General features: G+C 32.4%; 3 protein-coding genes across 5 annotated transcripts; 2 read left to right on the top strand and 1 right to left on the bottom strand.

The window, feature by feature from the left end:
• The first annotated feature begins 365 nt into the window (after positions 1-365).
• LOC114193627 (abscisic acid 8'-hydroxylase CYP707A1-like) lies at positions 366-4947 on the top strand. The gene is made up of 9 exons (XM_028083500.2): positions 366-684; positions 857-1178; positions 1381-1530; positions 1730-1978; positions 2099-2188; positions 2413-2491; positions 2674-2780; positions 2916-3034; positions 4619-4947. Exons 1-9 carry the CDS (start codon positions 482-484, stop codon positions 4716-4718), a joined length of 1419 nt encoding a protein of 472 aa, XP_027939301.1. The 5' UTR covers positions 366-481; the 3' UTR covers positions 4719-4947.
• A 3988-nt stretch (positions 4948-8935) lies between these two features.
• SCP2 (sterol carrier protein 2) lies at positions 8936-10840 on the top strand. The gene is made up of 4 exons (XM_028083128.2): positions 8936-9238; positions 9322-9382; positions 10273-10375; positions 10477-10840. Exons 1-4 carry the CDS (start codon positions 9110-9112, stop codon positions 10556-10558), a joined length of 375 nt encoding a protein of 124 aa, XP_027938929.1. The 5' UTR covers positions 8936-9109; the 3' UTR covers positions 10559-10840.
• A 3243-nt stretch (positions 10841-14083) lies between these two features.
• Positions 14084-18941, bottom strand: LOC114194352 (protein WEAK CHLOROPLAST MOVEMENT UNDER BLUE LIGHT 1-like). 3 transcript variants are annotated; one of them, XM_028084517.2, is made up of 3 exons: positions 18924-18941; positions 16758-17950; positions 14084-16502 (listed from the first exon to the last, which is right to left on the bottom strand). In XM_028084517.2, the coding sequence occupies exons 2-3, from the start codon at positions 17916-17918 to the stop codon at positions 14631-14633; spliced, it is 3033 nt and encodes a 1010-aa protein (XP_027940318.1). In that variant the 5' UTR covers positions 17919-17950; positions 18924-18941; the 3' UTR covers positions 14084-14630. The 3 variants fall into 3 exon arrangements, with proteins under 3 accessions (XP_027940318.1, XP_027940317.1, XP_027940316.1); XM_028084516.2 differs by lacking the exon at positions 18924-18941 and adding an exon at positions 18737-18885; XM_028084515.2 differs by lacking the exon at positions 18924-18941 and adding an exon at positions 18342-18694.
• Between the last annotated feature and the right edge of the window lie 2473 nt (positions 18942-21414).

Below are 21414 nucleotides of genomic sequence, written 5' to 3'. Positions count from 1 at the left end.
GTATATGCATGATCCAAAAGATTTGGATCCTATGAATACAAAATAACCAGATCATCTTCTATTTTTATTCTTTTGAATCAATCATAACCAATTGTAAATTTTTTTCATTCATTTATCTTCTCGTACTCTCAATACAAACACTTTTCACTTTCCGACCTATTTTTTTATTTTTTATTATCACTCCTTCGCTTTTCATGAGCCACCTAAACTAATGAGATTTATGTTAACATTAGAGGTTTCATACACATTTGTCTCACTTCTATGTTGATAAAGTTAACTCCTTAGTTGGTCGGTCCCACATGAACACGAAGGATGAGAATGTGGTGTTATTGTTCTATATAAGGTTGCTTCTCCCCCCCTTGATGACTCCAAATTAGCAGAGCTCAAATTATTCTGCAATTCTTATTTCTTTTATTCCCTTTTTTATATGAAAAGCCTAACATTTTGACTTTCCAAAGAAGAGAGTCCAGTAACACCCTCAATGGATGCAATTTTCGCTTACATCATTGTCATTTTTCTTACCTTATTTTCATTCATGTTCTTACCAAAACTAAACAGAAGAAAACCTCAGAACCAAACAACCGCAAAGCTCCCTCCAGGTTCAATGGGTTGGCCGTACATAGGAGAAACCCTCCAACTCTACTCCCAAGACCCAAATGTCTACTTTTCCACCAAACACAAAAGGTTTACTTCCATTTCACACATGCATATATAATATATATTATATTATATTACATTACATTACATGAAAAACGTGTTCAGATGTGATTTTTCATGTTTTGAACATAACTTGAAGGAGTTATGTTTGTTCACATTTTAATGCACACGACAGAACATTAACTATGTTTGATTTTAGGTTTGGTGAGATATTTAAGACCAACATCCTGGGTTGTCCCTGTGTGATGCTGATCAGCCCTGAGGCTGCACGCTTTGTGCTAGTGACTCAAGCTCACTTGTTCAAACCAACATACCCGAAAAGCAAAGAGCGTTTGATTGGTCCTTTTGCTTTGTTTTTCCATCAGGGAGACTACCACACTCGTCTGAGGAAGCTTGTTCAGAGGTCACTTTCCTTTGAAGCACTTCGCAACTTGGTGCCTCATATCGAAGCCTTAGTGTTATCTGGCATGAACTCTTGGGGTGATGGTCAAGTCATCAACATGTTTAAGGAAATGAAAAGGGTAGCTTCACTTTTCCTGCAACATTATATATGCACTGTTGTTTTGTTTTTATATTGCACGAATGATTGGATCCATTATTATATTATTCATATTCTAGCACTGTGAGTCTGGCATTTTCTGCGTTTTTTTATGTATACTTTTGCTGTATGGTGTAATAAGGGTCAATAATTTAAGTGGTCCACCGTTGAATGCTTTCTTGCAGATTTCTTTTGAAGTTGGAATCCTCACTACTTTTGGCCATCTTGAGCCACGTTCGAGGGAGGAGCTAAAGAAGAATTACCGTATTGTGGATGCTGGTTACAATTCCTTCCCAACTTGCATTCCAGGAACACAGTACCAAAAAGCACTTTTGGTAAGTAATACTAATTCTCTTCAACAAATTCATGTCTTGATTACTGTGTTTAGAAGGTTTTAAGACGTGTTTTTGACTACAACTTCAAGGTTTTTCTATAAGGATCACATTAGTTGCATCAAGAACTGTGATTGGGTTGAATGGAAGTATGAAAAGGTACTCACTCACTCACACACACACGTGTATATGTTCTTTGTAGGCTAGAAAGAGACTCGGGAAGATTATAAGTGAGATTATCTGTGAGAGGAAGGAGAAGAAGTTGGTCGAAAGGGATCTTTTGAGTTGTCTGTTGAATTGGAAAGGTGAAGGAGGAGAAGTGTTATCTGATGACCAAATTGCAGATAACATTATTGGGGTGCTTTTTGCTGCTCAGGACACCACAGCTAGTGCCATGACATGGGTTGTAAAGTACCTGCATGATGAACCGAAACTTCTGGAGTCAGTAAAGGTATATAAAAAAAGGAAACTTTAACTTGAGCTTATCTTCTTTGTGAGGAAAAGGGTGTGTAGTATTTGATGTTTATGTTAGTAATAATGACTATAATTTGTGGTAATGTTGGCTTTGCAGGCAGAGCAGAAGGCTATTCACAAGTCTAATGAAGGTAATAATCTACCACTGAGTTGGGATCAGACTAGAAACATGAGAATCACTCACAAGGTAGGTTATTCAATTAAGTAAAAGTCATATATTTTACATATTCCAAGATTAAAAGCAACCATATATTTCACTTTTGGAAAAGTTCTTTCATCTTATACATTCACAATTGGTCCAACAAAACAAAAAGTAAAGGTGTTGAGTCCGTGGTGATTCCTGTTGTTTAAGTAAGTGTTGAGTGAGTTTGTTGCAAGTGACTGATAATGGTAAACTGTGACCTTGGTCAGGTTGTGTTAGAGAGTTTGAGAATGGCAAGCATTATTTCATTTCCTTTCAGAGAGGCAATAGCTGATGTGGAGTACAAGGGTAAGAAGAATATTTAACATATATGCAAGATTTCAAACTTTTTCTTAGGGGTCCAAAAATGCACCATGCAAAGTGACTCATATTATGAGCTCTTAAAAAAACCACATTCTGCAAAGGCCTAAAGTGAAAACATATTCGTTTTGAAAACTTATGGTCTGATCATGGAATTTATCTGACCACAGGATTCTTAATACCAAAAGGGTGGAAAGCCATGCCTCTATTCAGAAATATTCACCACAATCCTGAGTTCTTTCCGGAGCCTCAGAAATTCAACCCTTCAAGGTTTGAGGTATATTTGCTGGAAGAAAAAACAGTAATGGTTTATGCATGGATAAGGCTGATTAATCAATGTTATCAGCAAAAGACATTTCATCATTTTGAAACAGGAAAGAACAACTATTTATGTTTTTTTTTGTTTGCATAGGTTGCACCAAAGCCCAATACTTTCATGCCATTTGGCAGTGGAGTACATGCCTGCCCTGGCAATGAGCTTGCTAAGCTGGAGACACTGATTATGATCCATCATTTGGTCACCAAATTTAGGTACTGTTGTTTAATTAGTAGAGAAGAATATGCCAAAAACAGAGAAAAAGAGAAGAATAATCATACGGATTATTATTATTATTATTAACACCATGGAGAGACAGCTTAAAAGCATCTATAGCAGTACATACTAACTGATGAAAAATAATGACTAAAAGGGCCCATATAAATCACAGCCAAAATCAATTTTTCAGTATCACTCACACATTTAACTATGTTTTCAAAATACTAATTTTTAATTTGTTAACTGTTATTTCATACTCTTCATTTACAAAATTTGGCATATAAAGTGATACTTTTTCTTATGACAGATTCGAAAGTTTTATGTTGGGGACCAATACTGATATATAAATTTGTGGGGAAACACTCTTATTATTGATTGACTTTTTATACTGAGTTTCAAGTTATGAAGACATTTGTATTAACACATAAACATCACATTAAGAAAAAATAAAAAAGTTTCAATTGCCCCCAGAACTCCACCAAAGATTTGTCTCTGCATTGAACGTTCAAACTATCATTTTCAAACATCACTCGGAATATTCATTTTATTTTCTAGAGACATATAAGGTTCAAAGTGGAGGGAGAAAACTTGACATAATCTAAAAATGTGATGAATATGAAAATATCAAGTTTTTGCATGATATGCATTCGTACAAAGACTGTAAAGAGAATATCTATTACTTTTAAAATAGTTATTATATATACTGTAACAAAAAAAACCATAAATATTGTTAGATTAAAAAAAAAAAATGAAGAATAAGAACGATGAGAGAATCTGAGTGTGCAGAAGTAGAAATATACCTTTTTCTTGAAAGCAAACATGGTGATATGACCCTACTGGTAAGAGCTAAAAAATGAACACGTTGCTCTGGTAGGGTTGAGTTACATGAGACCTGTTTGAAGAATTACACGTATCATCGTAATAATGTTTCCTCACATGACAGAACTGGGCGTCATTGAGTGTAAAGTATGTCTGTCAGAAAAGAGAAATGCTGAATTTTCTAAAACAACATTGGTACGATTTTATAAAAACTAAAAGGTACGATTTTATATACACTAATTGTTTTGTATTTTAATTAACTCATTAATTATTAACAATGAAATGAAAGTAAAATAGGCACTGATATAACAGGTTTACATGCATCAATATATCACACCAATGGACAATTTTATCAGTATATAAGGTTTATACACATCAACCCCACTGTTATTAATTATATATTGCAATGTTGAAGAACTAAACAAAAGCTTCAAGAATGTGTAGTTTCTGCTTTTGGAAATGAATCAAGTGGTGAATAAAGCAGAACCATAAGTGTTAATTTGGACATATACTAACATTGAAAACAAAAGAAGATGAGTATGTTAGTAACATGAGATGTGAATAAAAGCATGTAGCATAAAAATGAAAGATAATCGGTTCGATCTTCTGCTAACAATTTAAAGAAAAAAGATTGATTCGATGAATTTAGAAAAAAATTCAAAAAAATTACGGATTCAACTATGTTCATTAACAAAAATTAACCATTAATATTTGTCGATAAAAATAAATGTGATATGTGATTAGTGTGTTTGTGTGAACAGGTGGGAAGTGGTAGGATCCAAGTGTGGAATTCAGTATGGTCCATTTCCTTTGCCACTGAATGGACTCCCAGCTAGATGTTGGAGAGAATCTACCAGCTAGAGAAAAAGTAGCATGGGAAGAACAAGCAACCCACTTTTCAACCTTTTATCTTTTTTTTTTTTTTTTTCTAGTTTGACTCTTTGATTTTTATTTTTCCATGTTGGGGCACTTCAATTGTTACCCCTCTATCCTTAATCATTTTCCACCCCTCAAACAAAGAACAAAAAGAGGGTGCTGCTGTATTTCTCGCTTCAAGCATATCAGTTTCAATTATCTTTTTGAGCCAAAATACTTTTTATATGTTTCTGTTACATATAAATGCAGTTAAGTTATGTGTGTGCATTCAGAATCAAAATTGGGAGCAATAATGCAACAAATTAAGGAAAAAAATTTGTATCCAACAACTCATGTACATAAGACGTGCGTGTTTGGATCACATGACAAAGTAACATGTAACATATATCTGGCTTTGGTCATGTTCTTCATTTATGTAGTTGATAGATGAGTGCAAAATTTTTACTGATTTTTTATGGTGTCATCGGTTATATATTTAAAATAGGGTGACAAAACGACTCGGTCCGATTTTTTTAATCCAGTTTGTTTGTGATTTGTCAAAAATAACACAACTGGATTGGTTCGTCAAACAGAAATCGATCGATAATCATAACTCGCTATGTACAAGATGAACTAATAAGTCAGGTCGGACTGATCCTTCGGTTTTTGTTTTTTCTGTGTTGATATTTTGTTTTGAGTCATGTGCAACACATAGATATTGCAGTAGTTGTGTTGGTGAAGGAGCTTGGCAGGACTTAGCTACATGAGCTTGGTGGCAGCTTTATGAAGGCTTCTCCTTGTACTGTCTCTTGTGGCAATGTTTTGATATTTTGTTAATGGGGACCAGTGTTCTAACATTGTTATCAGACTTATGAGGACCAGTCTCCCAAATAATATGGGGTGGACCTCAACCTGCCCTTGTCGTTCAATTGATTCCCATTGTTATATATTACTTGTTTTCTTTGAGTCAGGTTTTGGTCCTCTGAACATGAAATATTGTCTCCTCCTCTTTTCAAACTCACCCATCTCCCGTATTCTTTTCTTCTTTCTTTTGTTTATGGTTCTAAACTAGAGAAACTGATATTGCATTCAAAAGTACTAATGAGACGGACTTGTTTATTTAACACTTGTAACAGATATTGTTTTTTTTTTTAACTTTCCGAAATGAGTTTCACTTAAAGGAGGGAACCTATACAGGGGTGACAAAACGGCCCGTTTTGGCCCGACTCATTTTTGGCGCATTGAAAATAGGTCCGGACAGGTTAACCCGTTTACATAGTACGGGTCAGAAATTGGAACTCACCCCATCCTGTGTTAGGTTGATGAGTTAATGGACTAGTTCGTTTAGTTTATCCTTTTTTCTAAAGAAAAAAAATTGTTTTTTTATACTTGATTATCTACTAAATTATTAGGGATAGTGGCAATGCGTGCCAGCTCGGGCCGTTTATGCCCAATTCGCACTTGGCCTGCAAAAGGCAGACTAGTTGGCCTACTCCGCATTTAAAATTATGGCTCATCCCGCATAAGTACAATTAATTGGAAAATTTTAACAAGTTCATAAAATTAAACAAAAACTTTGGAAAGTTGGATGATGAATTGATAACTCAACATTTTCATCATATTCATATTTGTACTTTAACATACACAATGTATTATTCAAATTTTAGCACTTTCAAAAATACATAATATTTATTGTTTCAAGTCATACAAGAATTTGGAACGTTCATGCAAAAGTCTAGAAAGAAAGTAACTAATATATACAAGTGCATTTTTTTTGCAGACCAACGGTCCAGCCGTACGAGCTGTGCGCTCTTGTAGGTGGGACTCATGCGGGCTAGTGGGCTCAATGTCTTGGCCTACCCTACATTTTTTTGGAGACAGGCCAGCCCGTCGGGTCAAACCCATATTTCCACCCCTATCAATTATTGATTAGAAGATAAGAGATGAAGAGCAGAACACTACATTAATATATAGAGATAAAAATCACATATTCATTCATGAAAATAAACTCTTAAGAACTTGGATTTCATTATTCATGTTAACTACTAATGAAAGTGAAGAAGCAAAAAAAAAAAAAAAACATTGATACAGGCCACAGGCAGCAAACCCGTTTTACTTGATATTGAGAGGCCAACCAACGTCAACCCGTCCTACAGCCCAAAAGGTTGACGGTCCAAACAAGCCAGATTAATATGGATTAACCAACCAAAATTCTTGACCCAACTCACCTTTTTCTTTACGGGTTGTCCTGTTGGACCCAGTCCATTTTATCACTCCTAAACTTATATGATCTCGTCAAAGTGAATCAACATCATTTAGTTCACATATATTGAAATATATTTAGTGAAAAAAAAAATGAATCAAATGCTAATTAAAAATTAAAAGAGTAATAAAATATTAATAATCAATGATAAAAAAATGTTATACTATAAAAGAAAATAAATTTGGAATAAATCTGTAATTAAAATTATTTAATTAATTAACACAAAAATTAAAAGAGTAACAAAATATGAATTGATAATGGTGAAAAAATTTATGCTATAAAAGAAATAAAATTTATAAAATTTGAAATAAATATTTTCTTATAATTAAATATTTTTTACCAATAAAATTTAAATGAATTAATTAATTAATTAACTCAAATATTAAATGAGTAACAAATTATCGATAGATAATGGTGAAAAAATCTTATACTATAAAAGAAATAAAATTTGGAATAAATATTTTCCTATAATTAAAATAATTTTTACCAGTAAAATTTAAATTAATTACTTAATTAATTAACACAAAAATTGAAAGAGTAATAAAATATCAATAGATAATGGTGAAAAAAATATCTTATACTACAGAAGAAATAAATTTGGATTAAATGTTATCCTCTAATTAAAATTATTTTTATCAATTAAATTTAAATGAATGAAATAATTAACACAAAAATTATAAATAGTAAAATATCAATAATTAATGGTGAACAAATATTATACTATGAAATAAAAGAAATTTGGAAAAAAATATTTAAAATAAAAGAGCAATAAAATATCAATAATTACAAAAAAATCTTATACTATAAAAGAAAACAAATTTGGGACAAATATTTTCCTATAATTAAAATTATTTTTATCAATAAAATGAATGAGAAAAATATCTAAAAGTAAAAGAATAGTTGGAATAAAAAAGGAAACAAATTGATGATGTCCATTACAAGTAGTAATATAAGAGAAAATCATTATGATTGTTTATGCTCTTCAAAGGCATGAAAATATAAATAAAAAGATTTGAATGAACTACTTACTTAAGAGAGAGATTAGGAAGATGAAGGGGTGAAGGGTGGTAGACATTATTATGCATTGAAACATATTAGAGATAGATGATTTTAAAACTTAGAGAGAAAAAAAAAAAAACAATACTTAAGGAGACAATAGTATAGTATTTAACAAAGATCTCATTACTTACATTTTTATTTGTGAGTGCTTATATGTAAATTTTTCACAAGATAGGTATCACAAATTAAGAGAGTCTTCATTTGGTATTGTAAATAGTTAAGATCTACACCTTAATCTTGTACTTAAACAATCTATCATCTCATGTTAAGGTTAAGATTTCCTACAATACTTCATTCAATGCATTAAAACATGTATATTGGTATGTTATTCATTCTCTAAAATTAGACCTAAATATTTATTTATAAAAAACTGAGATCCAATTAGTTAAATATGTTACAAGAATAATTACATTGAGATATAAATTACTTTTAACCATTGTAAGTTCTTTTGAAAATAAGATAAAAATATAAATTAAATAAAAGGGTATACGTAGGTAGAAAAATAAGTAAAAAAATAAGTAAAGAGATAATTTGAAATGTACGAATAAGGTACTTTTTTATTATTCCAATAAGGTACTTTTTATTATTAATCGTTAACTAAAGAGGGAAGATGTACAAATCTCCCTCTTTAAATTAGAGATTCAATTTACAATATTAAGAGTGGATAACATATGTTAGCATAAACATTTTTATAATAATATTTTAGTTTAAACTAAGAAAATTAAAATCTATAAATAAACGAATATATAATATAATATAATATAATATATAATTAATGCAGAGTATGGATCTATCTGATCCACATGGAAACGCGTGAGCTAAATGGGCCTCATTCATTCCCGAACCCATTCTTATCCTTTCATTACAACAGTGTCCAAAACTGTTCAACGCTTTTATGTCTAATCCTTTCAATGCACAACACCGTAACGTAACGAAACAGGGAGAGGACTATAAATGCAGAGGTTACTGGAAAGTTGAAATCAGATGGTGCCGGTCCCACTCCTCCAACCAACAAACCCGAACTTAAACCAAACTTGAACTGGTAGGTTTCGTGTGATTGTTGCGTCGCGAAGCCATGGCGGATTCTTCGAACCTGAAATCCGACGCGATTATGGAGCAGATGAAGCAGCACATCGCCACTGACGCTGGCAAAAAGCTCACGGAAAAAATTGGACTCGTTTATCAGTTTCACATTGCTCCGAAGGTAACCTTCCTTCTTCTCACTCTTCGTTTAACCTAATTGTTGTGAATTGCATTACCGTCTCGTTGAATGGCTTGGATTTGTAGAAACTTGGATTCGATGAGGTCGTCTATACCGTTGATCTCAAGAAAGGAGAGGTCACCAAAGGTTAGCATGCTTCCGTTCTTTCGTTTTCACTTTTCAATTGTTTTTGTTTATACTTAGGTTTTCGATATGAATTGCAATCGGAGACGTGCACGTGTCTCCCGAATCATGACGATGGACCTTTAAATTCACTCTCAGACGTGAAATAAAATGTTGCTGCTATGCATGCAATGTATTGTGATCTCAATGATAATCAATGTACAGTATTCACCGTATTGATTATGGTGAAAAAATAAGGAGAAGAAAATGAAAAGAGATTCTCCAGAAGTTAACAAATTAAATTTTACACAAACTAAAGAAGAGAAAACTTCTACAAATTAATTGATGCATAAACTCATTTTAATTTAAGTTGAAACTAATTTCGGTTTTTCTTTTTATTTTTATCTTTGAAATTCTTCGAGAAACTCGTTCAAACGCACTGTTTCACCTTTACACTGTGGCACTGTGGGTTACGGAGGGAGATCAGGATCGTAGAATTTTCCTCTCATCTTTTGTGATGAGTATCGAGGCTTGCTGCCTTATCTTGTGATAAGTAACAAGAGCAGACAGAACATAGTATACTATCTTAACTTGTTAGAGCTTTGAACTTTTGTTTGAGTAAACAGTCTATTCCAGTGTAAAATTTTATGGACGAATTGTTATGTACAATTTGTTGTGTTAACTACATTAAAAGTCGCACCTATCATTGATTAGTAAATTGACTGTGTAGTTTCATCGTTATAGAGTTTAATTGCTAAACTGTCCTTGTGAATTTTTTGAAATGTATTTTTTCTGGAAATCAGAGGATTTTTTAGAACTGTATTTTGACAATTCTACTTGATTTGACTAAATTTTATTGCGTTCTCTGACAATACTATCCTGTATGAGTATTTATTGGGTTTGTGTGTATTTAGGGCCATACGAAGGAGGAAAACCTGATGCAACCTTTTCATTTAAGGATGAGGACTTTGTTAAGGTTGCCTTGGGAAAGATGAATCCGCAGATTGCTTTCATGAGGTTCAACTTTTCAATGGATATTTTCGTTCCAATTTACTTTTCGTTGTTTTTTCTTCTTTGTTAATGCATTCATGTGTTTGATGTGTGGTGAACGAATGTAGGGGTGCGATGAAGATTAAGGGAAGTTTGAGTGCTGCTCAAAAATTTACTCCAGATATCTTCCCAAAGCCTTCCAAGCTGTGAGCTGAGATGCTTGAGCTGAGATGCTTTCAACTACTTAAGATTGTAAGAATTATCGTTTGATGCAGTCAACCAAAATAGATAGCATCAACATTTCAGGAATATAATTATATATCTTTAGGTAATACATGGATCATCTTTACCAAGGTTGTAGGCGGTTCATGATTTTAATTTTGTTCTGAATATTGAAGTATATTTACATTGTCCCGCAAATCTGCCATATCTTTATTGCACTGTAATTCGATGTTTTATGTATGAAAATAGTACATCATGCATTGTTTACAACCACTTTTCTATTCTTTTTGCCATAAATTCTCGGATCAATGCATTGGTTTCTGACTATTTGTTGGATTTTATATCATGTGTCTACACGCTACATAAGTGATTTTGCTAATGCTAATTTTATCAACCAAATTTACTAATGTTTTTTTTTTTCTATCAATCTTTATCTTATTTCCGCACGATATATTACAGTTAAGTTTTCTTCAAATGACATTCCAGTGTCAAGATCTACGCAGTTGTTATTATAATCTATTGTGACCTAGGTGGTGCTGAAAAATACTAACTAGTATTATTCTGTCATTCATTTTCCTGTTGGGAGTGAAACCATTATGCAATTTCACTGATGAAACGTATTATTAGGGTGCTAGCACTAAGTCTGTATTGAGCTTATGGTGGCACTCAAATGATCCACGTCGAACAATTCTTTAGCGAAATTGCGGTGATTAGAAATTGAAAACATTCTAACCTTGATAAAAATACAAGTTTATTGTTTAAGGAATGAGGGTTCATATATACATGGTTCATTTTAATTCAAATATATTATATCTCTTATGGTCTATCCTTATAAACTAGGAGAAATCTCCATCTCCTTGTGTCGCACAGCATACACCCTGTCGATATTGATAAGGGGTCACTGCCTATCAGGCAACAAGAGTTTCAAATCTATTTCGTACACATTTCTGGGGCTGATAGCTCGAAATTTGCAATGTTGTCGGCACAGTGAAAGCTTTAACTGGGTCGGGTGTTGTGAAACTTGTCCTTCTCTTCCGATAGTTAAATTGATTTTGTTGTCAATTGGTTCATTATCTTGTACTGTTCCTTTCTTCATTACTCACTCTTTCGTTTCTTATTCAAACTGCTACTTCTACTCAATAGCTTACATGCGTTGAACAGTAAAGTTTACTTTCTTGTTTTGAACCCTTGGAGCCAATAAAAGCTAATATGATTATGTTCAAATCGCAGTGAGAATGACCACAAAACATTGATGTCGTGCATGCTAGAAAGGTAGGATAATATGCATCAAAATTATTGAAATGGACAAAATTTTAAAAAAATTTGTATATGAATAAATCGTGTTTACATTGTCGTTTCATGCAATTATGAATGTAGAGTTTCCAAAATGAAGTTGTGGTAGTCTAATATGACTTTTATATGAATGGAGAAGTTGTCTAGATAAAGCATGATTTTGATTTGTTTTAACACCCATTTTTTTTATGGTTTGACTAAAAAAAAGTTGTTGAATCTTTGAGCTTTCAACTTTTTATCTTACCTGACTTGATTCAACTTTTGATTATGGTTGATTCATCTTAGTTTTCAGTTCAAATCAATTTGTTTCGACCATTAGTTTTTGAACCGATTCGATTCAATATTCGATTTGATCAACACGTTTTGAACTTAAGTCTAAGTCGACTTATTTTAACATTAGGTATATAAAATATTTTATATGACAGACTTGTTTTAACCTTTAACATGTGTTAATCTATTCTAACTTTCAGCTCATGTTAATAAGTCTGGATCTTTACCTCATGTCTGCTTCAACCTTCAACTCTAATTTAGTCGACCTACCATCTAAATGATCAAAGATTCTGCTTAACATTTTTTGTCTAAAAAAACCAGAGATTGAACTTTCATTCATTAAAATTAGAGAAGAAACAAATTCAAAAACCTTATTTGATCTCTTATTTCATGAAATACAACAAAAACCAACAAACTTTATGACTTTTTCTTACATTATTTGTAAAACACGTAGTGAAGAGACATGGGAAAGAAACAAAATGAAGGTGGAAATTCAAATCATGCATGACAAAATAATATAGTGACATACGACGTGAATCATCTTTATTAACTCTATGAGACACAAATATTTCTATCACCGTACCAATCACCATTAGTTTTTCTTTTAGTAATATTGACACGTTAATCTTTTCTATACTATTCCAGTTCACCAAAATTTGAAAATATGATGTAATCAAAATGTTGAAACTTTGAGATGCATGTATGAATATAAATACAAATATGTATCTTTTTGAAAAGAAGTAAACGTAAATATTTAATTTTTATGATGTTTTTTTGTGGTTTATGATGTTCTGTCCTCTCTGCATCTCTTATTTCAGAGATATCATGTATATTGCTTTAAAAAGGTTAAACCACCTTACAAGTACTTTACTATAATTATTTATTTATTTTTTACTGATAACTTCTTTTTAATTTTTATAATAAAACTATTAGAACAAATAAATTGTGACTTTCAATTGTGGCCGGGTAGGAGAGATGAAGAAAATATGATGTTGATAGAATAATTGTTTGGAAAAACATTAGACTCTATTGTCTAATGAACACAGTTTAAATACAATCATCAATCACACGATTAAACTTACAACTATTTATGATGTTATGATAAAATAAGAACCTTACTTCTAATGTAAATAAATGTGATGAATAATTAATATGATTTTACTTTTATGTACTATATCCTAATCTAAATTTAATTATGAGAATCATGTTTTACATGACTATGATATAACATCACATCAAGAATAAAATCTGATGTTATGCTGCAAAATCTATACCACAGGAAACAAAAACGAGAACAGAAAAGAAAATAAAAAAGAAATCTTGGCAAAGAAAAGAAAACAGATGCGAAACAGAGCTCGCTAGGCGAAGAACTCTTATATATTGAATAACAAAGGTATCACTGTTAAAAAGAGAGAAAAAAAAAAGAATACAAACAGGAAAAAAACTGTTGTATTATCGTTTCTACTATAGAATAGAATAAAAGGAGAATATTTATTTAGAATGAAAATATGACTAACTAAAAACTGATTTGAACAAAGATTAAGTAACAGGAACTAGCTAACTTCATTAAAAAAAAGACAGAAGACAAAGATGTAAGAGACAACAGGTCATATCTGCAAAACTAAGTATTATTCCATCAATCAAAGATCTAATGAACAGAGACAAATCCAGATTTCAAGTTCAAATTTTGGAACTAAAAACATAAAGGTTTGATTACCATATTAGTTTAATATATTTTCTTCTGATTATGTTGGATCAAATATAATAATCCACATTTTAATATCGACGCAATTAGTTATCTTGTTTTACTTCCCCATATTATTAAGTTTAGTGAAAATTATTAAGTTACAGATGCTCTAGTTCAGTTCTTGTGCTTTGTTTGTAAGAATAATGCAATGCTTACAAGATATTTACCATCATTTTAGTTTAGCAGTTCACAAGATGAAGAAGGCATTTAAACGATGATATTTTCCATTCATCAGAAAGATCCAAAAAGACCATCTTACTAAAAAGAAGAGAATTGGAACCATGTAGTGTATGTTTGTGTTTACGTGCCATTCAAAGTAACACCTTTTGAAACGCAGCCTTAGAATCTCTCCTACTTGTACCAGCTGAGTGGAATGACATGTTTCCAATGTGCCATTCATATTCAAATCTCAAACTCAAAATTCTTGATTTGATGAAATCTGATACATAACTTTACACGGAGGTTCAATATATCAGAAGCCTATACACAATAGAGAATGATCTTATTTTTTGTTTTCTCACCAGTGATGAAGAGCTTATTTTCATGTTGTCATAAATCGGTGAGTTGAAGACCATTCACAGTCCTCTCTCTCTCTCTCAGAGAGATGGAGTATGATGCAATCAACCATACATACAGCAATGACTAACATGTACAAGTGTGTGATATAGTTTTCAATAATCTCCAAAAGGATCACATGTTCAGATAAGTGTAATGGAGCATCACAATGCATGTATCTTCTTCCATAGTGGATCACCCTGAATGTGTTGTGTGAGACTTTTTCTTCCCAAAGAACATCAAAACCCATGGGAAGAATGACTTCTTCTTCTTCTTTCCGCTCTTGGAATCCGGCGATGACACCGCCGCTCCACCGTTAGAATGTACATAAGACTTTGAACTGGAAAAGTAACGAAGAGGCATAGGTAAACGATGAGTTTTGTGTCTTTCAAGAATACCGTCTGAACTTTTACTACTTTGATGCTTAACCAATTCTTTGCCTACTGCTGAACCAGCTTTTCTTCGTTGCTCATGATCAGCCCTCCATTTTCTTAGTTCTTGTTCTACACCTAGTTTTCCCTCCCTCGCCTTTTCAGCTTTCTCCATCGCCATCTTCAGAGATTCTCTTCTTGCAGCCATTTCTCTAGTCACACCATTCAACTTCTCCAAGGTTCTCAGTTCAGACTCCTTCGCTGCTTCAATTCTAGAATTTGCTGTTGCAACCCTCATGTTGGCTTCTTTTTCTGCATCATGTGCTTGCTTGCTCAGATTATAGTACTCCTCCACTGAAAGTGTCACCCAATTGGATGAATCCACTTCAGTTTTGCTGCTCTTAGGTGACTCACTCTCTTGCAATGCTTTACCTGCTGCTATTGCCAACCTTTCAGAAGCTCTTGCAGCTTCTATCTCCATTTCTGCTGCTAGTAATTTGCTCTGCAATGTGCTTGCACTCGCCTTCAATTGTTCAGCCTCCTCCTCCACTCTCTGCAACTCTTCACGAGCTTCTTGAGCAAGCAATTTGGCCTCGTTGTTCTCTTCAACTGCTTCTTGTAGTTTCTTTGGTAGCACAGCAATTTTCTCTCTCGCTTCCTTTTCCTTCATCTGAACCAAAGCCGTTTCTGATACAGTGTTCTCCAGTTCACCTTCAAGAGATGCAGCTGCGATGGAAGCCATTCCCTCTCTTTGCCTCATGGAGGCAAAAGATAGTTTCTCATTTTCAAGTTCTGTTTTTAACGAGGCTACGGCCACCTTCAAGTAATTTACCTCAGTGGTGGCTTTCTCTATGTTAAGCTTTACCTCCTCAAGTTCCTTTTTTGCTGATGCAACTGCTTCTTGTATTTCACTGTGTGTCTTCTTCGCTGGTTTATCTTGCCCTTCTTTGGAGACTCCTTCATCACCACCTTCTGGGTCAGGCTTTGATTCCATATAAAGACTTAATTCAGCTTTCAAATTAAGCAGCAAAGCTGAGGCTGCTTGCAGTTTAGATTTGAGATCCTTAGCAGACAAAATTTTCTGGTTCAGACTCTGGACTTCTTCTTCTGCCTGGTTAAGTTCCGTCTCCCAAAGAAGACAATCCTGATCTTTTGCCATCACTGTTCCTATTCTCTGCTCCTCTGCTTCCATGTGTGCAGCATGTGCACTTTCCAGTGCCTCCTTTGTTGCTATCAGCTCAATAGTCAAGTCTTCCACCGTCTTCTCCACTTGCTTTGATGAAGCAATAGCCTCTTCAGATTTCTTCACAGCTTCTTCTTTTTCAACAACTAATGATGCATATTCGCCACGCAATGCATCCAACTCTTCTTTTATAGATGTTAACTCTGTGACAGCTGATGAATACCTTGCTCTAGCTACCTCAAGCTGTGCCTTGGCTGCAACACTAGAGTCATCTGCAATGCCTTGCTCCATCTCTTCCACTCTCAGCTTTGCAAGTTCTGAGTCCTGTCTTGCTTGACGCTCTTCTGTTTGAGCCCTCTCTAGGTTCAGTTTCAGCTCTTCTATTAGTCTCTTAGTGGTATCCAGCTCCTGCAGCACTCTCATTTTCTCTTTCTCTGCAGCCTCGGCCTTTTTTCTACATTCCGGGATCAGCTGCTGTGCCTTTTCATGTTCATGTTCTACATGTTTGCGTCTCTGTATATCAGAAAAACTGAAGTTAAAACCGATTTTCCTTAGTTCATGAAGCTACCATAGTCATTACTCATTAGTATAAATAAATTTTGTTCCATGTTTGAAGAAAACTATTTGGTTTTTCACATAGTATAATGGCAAGAAAAACTTCCAATGGAACTCTTTCCTCAAGAAGTTATAGAGTTGTATAGAAATGTATATTTGTACTAATGCATTTTAACAAGTTGGAAAATTTAAGCAAATGAAAGACATGTATACCTCCACTGTCTGGATTCTATGAGCCTTCCAATCCACAATGCCTCCAAATTTGGAAACAGCTTCCTTGACAGATTCAAATGGAGCAGCTGTATCAATTAGGGTTCTTCTTACAGTCATCTGCCTGACAAAACTAGGTGAATCTGTGGCTCCCACAGTAGTATCAGTAATACTGGTTTGAGATGGATCTGTCTTCTGTTCTTTCTGGTCATCCTGCAAGAGTTTCATCTCACTATCATCACTGGCAGATGGTGAATCATCACCTCTCAAAGCAACATCAGTAACATTGTCTTGAGAAGGATCTGTCTTTTGTTCTTCCTCATCATTCTGCAACTCTACTTGTTCAGAAGAGGAAGCCATCTCATCACTGGCAGCAGGTGGCTCAACAGCTTCCACCTCGGTTTGAGGCAGTTCAATCTTTAGCTCTTTATGATCGTTTAGCAACTCTATTTTTTCAGAAGAATTATCAACATCATCATTGCCAGCAGCAACAGAATGTGAGCCAACAGCTTCCTCAACAACATCAGTATCCACTGTTTGAGGTACATTCTGTAACTCTTTTTCCTTAAAAGAGGAAGTTGAGGGCTCCATCTGATTATCAGCATCACTGCCATCCTGTTGCCTGTTTGACATATCTTCTAATTTTCCAGCTTCAGAATTTGCAGGCATGGCTCCTTGGTTGCTTTGTTCCGTTTCATGAACAGAACCTTTTGAGGTTGAAGCTGAATTATCTTCTGCAACATCAGCAACCATGGTTTGAGGTGAGTCTGTTATTAGTTCTATGGAGCCACTCTGCAACTCTTTTGTTTCAGAAGATGATGTTGAGGGATTCATCAGATTATTATCAACATCACTGCTAGCAGTGACAGCAGAAACTCCTTCCTTCTGCCTGTTAAAGATATCTTCTTCTTGGTGGGTTTCTTCTGTTCCATGAATTGTAGCTTCAGGAGTAGAAGCTGAATCACCTGTGGGAAGATGTTCAACTTGTGCAATAGTTTTATCGTTAGAAGCATTTAGGGACACTTCTAAGTCAGAGAACTCTGTGGGAAAACCAGTGCCAGCCATCATCACTTCACTGTTTTCTTCAGGGGTTTCTACCAGCGGCTTCTGCTCAGCCATTATTACAGAGGTTTCTGGGGGTGGCTTGTCTTCAACGTCCTCCATTTGTAAGAAGCAACTGGAAGAGTTAAAGGCATCTAAAAGGAAAATGATGAAGAATCAATCAGTGACAAAAAAATGAAACAACCTTTTCAGAAAATTCAATCAGATTCAGAATAAAATATGATCACGCAGAGGTTTCAAATTCAAGGGTGATGACGACATTGACAGCATCTAGAAAAGCGGTAAAATGATAATCGATTCCCATATGTAATCTTTACTTCATTTTTTTCATACCCATCATATCAATCGTGCTTGAACATCATCAACCAATGATAGAAATACAGAATCTTATGATGCATGAAAAACTGAAAGATCCTTTCGTTTCAGACACGTTGACATTGAAATCAAGATTACAATCACGCGAAGAAAGTTGTAAGAAAGACAACCTAGGTACACACAAAAACTAACATTTCAGGTAGTAATTACCATGCATCCGACACAAGTTCGCCAATTTTTAACTGGGCTGATGAAATTTGTAAATTCTTGTGGTACATGTATATGTCAATGGAGAGAAAGAAACCGAAACAAAAACCTTATGGAAAAGGCAATAGATAGCAAGAAAATTGTATTGGAAACAATTATATCCAGCCCCAGATACAGAAAAACATTAATCAAAACTTTGCAAACCAAAAAAGTTATTATAACAAAGATGGTTTTTTTGTAACAGTGTTGATGAACATGCAAACAGTGGATGGGGGAGGAATTGAAGGGCCAAAGAGGGTATGAAGAAAAGGAAGAAAACAGATTAATGGTGGTTTGAGAAAGAAGAAAGAAGCAAAAACAAAAGAGAAAGAAGAGAAAAGAGAAGGAGAGGAAAATACCCGGATTAAGCAGAAACAAAACTGATGATTGAGAATAGAGACATATTAATGATCAATGAAAAATCATGAGGAGGAAATGTAATGTGAAAATTAAAATTAGATTGAGAAAAAGTTGGAGCTAAAATTAGAACAAGTGAGGAAAAGAACAAGAAAGGGTCAAGAAGGATGAACAGTTAGTGGAACCTACCTTGTCACATAAACTAAACTTACAAGGTCCACTCTGTACACTCTTTTCTTTTTTTTCTAAATTTCAAACATCATACTTGTCATTTACAAGAGGAACACCTGTTTTACAAGTTCAAACAAATAACATTATGGTTGCTTACATACTCAATCTTCATACATGTAAACAAAGGTTTAGAACTAATTGTTTTTCCATTTAAAATAGGATTTGAAGTGGTCAAATAAATAATACTAGATAAAAATAGTAATAAATATTAATATCTTCATGTTGAAACATTTTTTTTAAATATGGTTATCATTTCAACTTTATGCATTTGCATTTGTATTAAATAAATAAATAATGATACTTTGATAAATGAAAATGGTAATAAATATTGATAATACAACTGTCGAATATTAATTGTAAAATTTTAGTGAGTAATTATTTGATTTATATAATTTCTACCCTTCTACACCGTAAAATTTATACCATTCTTATATATATATATATATATATATATATATATATATATATATATATATATATATATATATAACAAGGTTGTTGGAACATTTTGCAAAGTATAGGTAAATTGATGTTTTAATGTAAAGTATTTATTATGTGCAAGTAAATAATTATTTTCTTATGATAAAAAGTTAATAAATTTTGATAATAATAATAATAATAATATTTTAAAAATTCTTAATGTGAAATATTACTTCAATAGATACTCTTTTTTTTAAATTACACAGTCTTTAAATAACGTATATTTTAATGATTAAATATTTAAAATTGAATATATTTTATTTATCTAAGTCGTATTAAATATAAAATTTTAAAACATAATACAATAAATAAAGAAAACTTTAAAATTTTATAATAAATAATAAAATATCTTTTTTCCTCTAGAACATGTAATAAATTAATTAAAACACTAAATTTTCAAATATATTATTTTACGAAAATGATGCTAATTATCAAGACTTCAAATTTATCATGAATATATAGAGAGAGAAGAATAGAGAGAAAAGGTACAAATATTTTACATTAACTTTTTTATCCTGATATCATAAATTACAATTAATAGTCATTACTTCTAACTTTTTCTTTTTTATTACCAAATGTGAATAGTTAGCTTTTATTATTTTGGGAGTTGAATTTATAAATTTTTTTCTATTTTTTGCAAAGTTTTTAATCAATTTTATATCTCTTAAATATTATTAGAGTTATTGAACTTCCAATCTCTCTCACCTTTGGTTTTAATTTTTATCCTAAATCAACCTTATATTTTTTATTACTTTTAAATTATACTAGACTTTTATTGAAAATAAATATTTATATTTTTTAAATAAACAATAAAATAAATTTTAAAATAATAATTACATAAATATAAATTAATTATAAAAAAGAGTAAACAATTATACATAACTACAAAATGTTTTTTTTTAAAGATTAGATTGATTTCTTTCTAAATGAAACTAAACCGACGATGATAGTAAAAATAATAATAAATTTATTTTACATTATCAAATATAAAAAATATTTTATTATTTTTTAAAAAAAGTAGACTAAAAAAATATATACATCTTGTCTTTGCGTGTATTGATTTAAAAAAAAAAAGTTATCATCCATATTATACTAATATGAATATTTCTATTATAACTAGACCATTTGATGAATCCATGCAACAATGAGCTTATTTGTTATGAAATTTATTTTTACTTCCATTTATTTGATAATTAAAAAAAACATAATTCCAACATTTTAAAGTTATTTTATTTCTTTATGTAAGAAAATTGTTCCCTAATTTAGTTTGTCTAATATCAGCACGTGTTTTTTTTTATTCGTAATATCCCATGTAAAAATGTTGATCAAGTAAAGGACAATAAATAATGTATATTGATTATTAGGTGTGAACGTGTGGCAATGTCAAATAATGTGATATCACAGACATAAAATCAAACGTCAGAATCAACACGTCACAACCAATACTATAATGTTGTGTTGTAGTCCAAGTATTCAATTTTGCCATCTTTTAACTCAATGGAGGTTTAAAAAAAATATATACTTATTTTAGTCTAACTTTTTTACATAAAGTTATTTTAATACAAATTAAAATAAATTTAGATACTCTAATTTTGAATTACGTAAGAGTACCTACAAAATTCAATTCAATTGATAAATAATTGATAGAGATTTGTATTCTAATTATGCATATGAATAATTTATTAAAAATTAAAACTCGTTTTAATAATTCCTAACCAGAAGATAAGAAATCATAGAAAAACCAATGGTAGCATGGCATGGCATGCTTTCGTGTGGCGCACGTAGCATGCATGTGATTTTCAAGTTGGGCCGTGGCCCAATGGTTTGAAAGAGTCCAACTCATATAAGACAAAATGGTATCCGTTGGATTGGGTCCATCCATGTGTACAAGGAGCACCGTTCGATGATACCTTTCAAGCTTCAATAATGTAATTTTATGTTAGTTAGTAACTTGATTAAGACTGTTAGG

The sequence above is a fragment of the Vigna unguiculata genome, chromosome 8 (assembly GCF_037176805.1).
Source record: "Vigna unguiculata cultivar grain cowpea cultivar isolate G323 ecotype 2 chromosome 8, ASM3717680v1, whole genome shotgun sequence".
Taxonomy (NCBI): Eukaryota; Viridiplantae; Streptophyta; class Magnoliopsida; order Fabales; family Fabaceae; genus Vigna; species Vigna unguiculata.
This window is presented reverse-complemented; position numbering and strand designations above follow the sequence as displayed.